At 35.7% G+C, this 6,120-nt stretch overlaps 1 protein-coding gene across 1 annotated transcript; it reads right to left on the reverse strand.

Annotated features, from left to right (window-relative positions):
- Positions 1 to 1,971: 1,971 nt before the first annotated feature.
- LOC140141702 (uncharacterized) lies at positions 1,972 to 2,721 on the reverse strand. Its single transcript, XM_072163614.1, has one exon. It carries the CDS (start codon positions 2,719 to 2,721, stop codon positions 1,972 to 1,974), a length of 750 nt encoding a protein of 249 aa, XP_072019715.1.
- Between the last annotated feature and the right edge of the window lie 3,399 nt (positions 2,722 to 6,120).

Genomic DNA, 6,120 nt, shown 5'->3' on the forward strand with positions numbered 1-6,120 from the left:
ACCATAGATACGCGTGTACAGTTGCCCGTGAAGCAGCTATTCGATAAATGACCACTATTATGAAAGACAAGATAAAAAATACTATATCGCGTCTGACGTCAGGGCAAAGACGCGCCGCGCCGTGATTTGTTGCCGACCTGTGCTTTAGACGCGAAACTAGACTTTTTATTTCTGTCTTTCATTATAAACAGTGCATTGTTTGATCTTCTAGGCTGCCTATTATTTATTGCACAGTTGTGTTTTCCATTCGCCTCCCACAAGGACTGCTTGCCATTTGTAATTCCTTTTATTTTGTGTATTTTAAGTTTGCGGGGGTTTATTGATTCTGATGTTAAAGTACCAATAAAACTGTTTTGTATTAAAATTCAAATTGATTTCTATTTGAATTTTTATTTTTTTTTCTATTTGTAATTTTATTTAAGTTTAATTATTATAGTTTTCCTTTATTTAAATTTAATTGATATCAGTATTTTGTTATTTTATTGTTATTATTCATTATGTATTCGGTCATTTATTCCACGATTATTGAGTCAGTTTTGAGTCATGTTTTGTTGCGGAGCCGGGAGGGTTTGCATAGTGAATGAAAAAGCAACTTTCAACGTGGACTTCTATGGGCAAAAATACGTACATGTTGTACGAATCACTTCTCGCTATTCGCAATAAGGGCGCCGCCAGCGGATTTTGCGATGTAATCGTGATGTATCATGGGAAAATCGTGATGTATCATGGGAAAAGGTCGACATCAAGTCCGCGCAATACGAATATTACCATGCTATTACATAGGAACACGTGACAATATTTTTTAGTTTGTCAATATAACGGTATTACACGCAAATCGATAGAAAAAATTAATTGTGCACATTTCAAATCAAGTATTATTGAGTATCGATTCGCGTGTAACACCTTTATTTTGACAAACTAAAAAATATTGTCACGTGTTCCTATGTAATAGCATGGTAATATTCGTATTGCGCGGACTTGGATGTCGACCTTTTCCCATGATACATCACGATTACATCGCAAACCGCTGGCGGCGCCCTTATTGCGAATAGCGAGAATTGTAGAATTCATCCAGCCACCATAATTATATCAGAGATCATATCTTCAATACTACTTATAAACAACTCTCGGCGAAAACACATTTAAAAATATCACAACATTTGTTGGAATACGGTTTTTATGGGTCAGCCTGTATAGTGGGCTCGTAAAAAGCAAATACAATTGGCCTTATACTATGAGACATTAAACAAAAAGTATAGGAAAGGGTGAGCCCAGATACCATTAAGGGCGTACTCAATTTTACAGGTCTACCAATTAGAGCAATGTTTGCAAAAAGCAACAATGCCTAGAAATGTTGGTTTTTGCTTTATAAAAGAACCGCCATTTTTGCCATTTTCTGCGATTCCTTTTCTCCGATGAAGGCACCAGATGAATCAACCTTCCGTTTACAAGCGTACTAAACCAATCACGGGCTGTGTGAAGTTGATCGTCAATTCACCTTTTCGGTAAATCCCATAAGCCTTTGCGAGTACACCTGAGATGTCGTCAAAAGGTCGCCGAAACAGAGTCATGCAAACATACATTATAAACAGAGTAGTAATTCATTGGTAGAGCCTCAGCGCAGTCACCTTCGGAGGCTTATTTCACCCTTATACAGATGGGCACTCCATTATAATGCCTCTTTGAAGGTGTCTTGGGAAGTATTTCTTGAACTGCATATCTCCTTGTCTTGGGTAGGCATCAAGCAATTCTCTGAGGTCTCTGGACTTAGGACCAGACTCTGGTGGGTTAAACCGGTTTTAAGGGCCCAACCGTCCCGCTTCCCTCAGATGACAAAATTGGAAAAACCACCTTGTTGCAGTCTAACTAACAAACAAACAAAATCAGCTTGTTACACTAGCAAGTGCCACACCGTTGCAACGGTCCACCCGGGTGATGTAAGGCAACAGGCAGGACTAGTGTATAGCTAGACTAGTGTCCATCGAGAGCAGCGATGCATTTTGTCAGCGATGTGTTGTAAATACCTCTGCTTCCAATTTTAATTGGGAAGTAGTGCGTACACCATCCCTTATTTTCGCAGTCGGCTACAAGATCTTGGTATTTGCTTTTCTTTCTTGCATTGGCATTTGACAAGTTTTCTTCCATTGGGTCTGTAAGCTCAATGATGATACCTGTTTTGGTCCTTTCAGAATAGATTGTAATATCAGGACGTTTTGCAGTCTCTGTGATTATGGGAGGAAATTCTGCTTGCTTATGTTCCTCATCCATCAGAAATTCCCAGTCATTGGCCTTCTGTAAGAGGTTTGTTGGATTTCTTTTTGGAAGAGGCAGTGCTGGATTCCGGTAGGTTACACCATCTGCAGTGCGGAACTTGATAGTAGTCATATAATTGGTATCTTCTGGAGGGGTGTACGACTTCTGATTTGCCTCTTCAATGAAGGGCATTATGCCATTTGCTACAGCTTTCAGTGTCTGATCATGTCTCAAGTTGTATCTACCACTCTGCAGAGAATAGTAACATCTATTTAAGATATGGAATAGAGAGCAGTTATTATGATGACATAAATGGCAGGATCCAAGGTTGGTCTTTCCCCAGAGTCTCAAATTAGCTGGTGATGGAAGTTGGTCGTGGATGGCATTGACATGGAAAGATAGGAGCTCTGGTGTCCATACATAAAGGAGCTTTTCCAAGATGTATCTACTTGCATGACAGAGTCCCATCTGAGCCAGAGTCCCATTTCTCCACTTATGACCAATTTTATTCACTCGGTAATTTTTTATGAGACACCCTGTATAACCGAGTAACTTACAACCAATCATATTTGTCTCATCTAAAGACTTTATTTGAAACACCGTTCATTTCTAATAGTATTGTATGTAAATATGTGACAATATTTTTTATTTCTTTGATTTACATGGCAAGAAATTAAAGCCAAACTTCCAGGTTTTACACAAATTAATCGTTTTTGCACACCCACACCCACGCACGCGCATCAAATGTTAAATGGTCGTAACACGATATCTACCGATAATAGCCATCGTTTCGACAAGGGTATTATTGTTTCGAGTTTTTTTCGAGAGTAGGAGGACACTTCTCGCTCTATCCATCAATCTGCGACATTAAAGGTATCTTGTTTACGACTTTTAGATGCATATAAAACTTTAATATGGAACTTTTCATAAGAATTATTCCCCGCAACTCCATGTATAAATGTATACTCGATATCAATTCGTCTTATATAACGCATAACGATGAATATCATCTCCCTATACACCGTCCTTTTGTATAATATACTGCGCATAAAAGGATCCGCACACTTAAATAAAAGCAATATCTCAAAAGCAATAAACATAAATTACTGATAAAGTGCTATTGATTAAGGGCTGGGGTATGAACGTTTGGACAGTATTTATTGCGGGACATTAGAGCACATCAGACATATCGAATTGCATTCTGAATACGAAGAATGTCATTCTGATTTCAAATAATTTTGATTTTTGAAATTCGCAATTTAATACACATTTTATGGCAAATCATTAAAAATTTATATATTTTTGATATTTAACAGTACTTGAAGTAAACTTTATAAATCTGATGATTTATACTTAAAGTATATGTAGGTGGGATGAAAAGCCGACGATCAATTTAAAATTTTGACCTTTCGTATTGAAGATATGGATTTTTCCCCAAAACACCAAAAAAAATTAGGTCTTTCTGGGAAAAAAATCCATATCTTCAATATGAAAGGTCAAAATTTTCAATTGACCATCGGCTTTTCCTCCCTGCTACATACACTTTAAGAATATGTCATTAGATTTATATAATTTACTTCGAGGACTGTTATATATCAAAAATTTGAAAAATATCAAATTTTTATAATTTGTCATAAAATTTGTATTATATTGTGATTTTCAAAAAATGAAAATTATTTGATATCAGAAAGACATGCTTCGTATTCAGATTGCAATTCGATAGGTCTGAGGTGCTCTTAGGTACCACAAAAAATACTGTCGAAACGCAATAAACGCTCATTTTAGATCCCTTAAATGATGGAAAATTTGGTTTTGCGTACCTTTATAACTCATGATCGTTCGGCACGCTGAAACTTTGTTTCTTCAAATTATTTTTATTTATTTATTTATTTATTTATTTATTTATTTATTTATTTATTTATTTATTTATTTATTTATTTATTTATTTATTTATTTGTTTATTTATTTATTTATTTATTTATTTATTTATTTATTTATTTATTTATTTATTTATTTATTTATTTATTTATTTATTTATTTATTTATTTATTTATTTATTTATTTATTCATACTAGTAAATAGCGCCATTGACTTCCTGTACGAACAGGCTCCGGGAAAAGTCATTTTCTTGACTCCGGAGCGACTCCGTTCTTCAAAACTTCCCCTTTCTGCAAGTCGAAGGTTAAATGAAGATATCCATTGTCGAAATTCTATACGACGTTCGGCATTATTTTCAGAAAAATGCCGACTAGATCACCATATAGCCTATACAGCTTACGCAACCTCACAAATAGCTCGGTGTTTCTAAAATGTAACACATTTTGAAAGTTTACCCAAATCGTTATAAAAAGTCAGATCCTGCTAATTTTCAACAGACAATCTATTTCTCAGGCCTAAATGAGGATTAAATATGAATCAGGGCTAATCATTGGGTTTTAAGCCTTTTCTAATGTAATAAATTGAGTCGTTTTTTTCCCTCCCAGGGTGTAGGAGACTTGTATTTACGGGTGTGCACTCTTATACCAATTTGAATGAAAAAGGACAGCATTTCAAAAGTGACAAAATTTATATAAACTTTTCTCTCGAAATATGCCAATTATGAGCACAGCGAAGTGGACCACAGGATCAGATGGATGTTATAAATGATAAGAATAGTAGGACTCCTACCGCATGTGACGACATCAAGAGGCGATGGGGTTAGTATTAATTCTCAGCCGTTTGAGGCACAAGATAAAACGGTGTATGTTCAGTGCGAAACGAATCAGGAAGAGCCTCCACCACTGAGATCGGTAGTCGAACGTAGCCTATCCAATGTTCTCAAGGTACGCCAACTACGAGCAACTGTGTTTTCTATAGCTACTTGGATGTAATTTTTGAGCTATGACTAAGAATGACAGAAGAAACAAGACTTGAAACTTTTGATGGAAAGATAAGAAAACTAATTCTTGGATACTAAACAAGATAAAGTATCAGAATATAAAGTCTGCACAAAAAGTAACTCAGCTGTTGTAAATACGCCTATAGCTTCAGAACTAATAATTGTTTCCACAATATTTTAACATAGAAAAAAAGGACGATTTATTTACGCGCACTTTGATACCCTATTTGTCCAATTTCGTTGAATATTAACATCACAACAGTGTTTTGAATGAAAATTACCCGAATTTAAAAGCTGTAGCTATTTGTATTGATTTGAAGTCAGCGCGAAGATAAACGGAGGGTGTTACGTGCCACAATGCTTGCGTAAAAACAATTGATCGCTGTAAATGGCAAGTTTTAAATTCGGGTATTTTTCTTTAAAAGCACTACTGTGTTGTTAATATTGAGCGATATTTGACAAATGGGGTATCAAAATGCGCGTAAATAAATCGTCCTTCTTTCTATGTAGAAACATTGTGGAAACAATTATTAGTTCTGAAGCTATAGGCGTGTTTATAACAGCTGAGTTACTTTTTGTGCAGACTTTAGTTAGGAAACATGGAGGAATGGAAAAACAATTTTGCAAGGAGATATGGAAGGCCGTGGAGGAAAGGGACGTCCATCAACATCGTGGACTAATGATGTGAAGCTGGTATCTAATCAATGAATGTATGGTGCAACGCGCTCGGTATCAGATCGAGCGAAATGAAGACCACAGCGCCGCTCTGAAAATGGTTTGATTCCAATGTCTATTTCTAGACTTATGACTAATTTTATTCACCCGGTAATTTTTTCTGGTACACCCTGTATAATCGAGTAGATTACAACCCATCATATTTGTCTCATCTGAATACTTTATTTGAAACACCGTTCATTTCTAATAGTATTGTATGTAAATATGTGACAATATTATTTATTTCATTGATTTACATGGCAGGAAATTAAAGC

This window comes from Amphiura filiformis, chromosome 19 (assembly GCF_039555335.1).
Source record: "Amphiura filiformis chromosome 19, Afil_fr2py, whole genome shotgun sequence".
NCBI lineage: Eukaryota > Metazoa > Echinodermata > Ophiuroidea > Amphilepidida > Amphiuridae > Amphiura > Amphiura filiformis.

What these genes read in the sequence shown, in the direction of transcription:
- LOC140141702 (XM_072163614.1), bottom strand. Translation starts at nt 2,721, where the DNA reads ATGGGACTCTGTCATGCAAGTAGATACATCTTGGAAAAGCTCCTTTAT.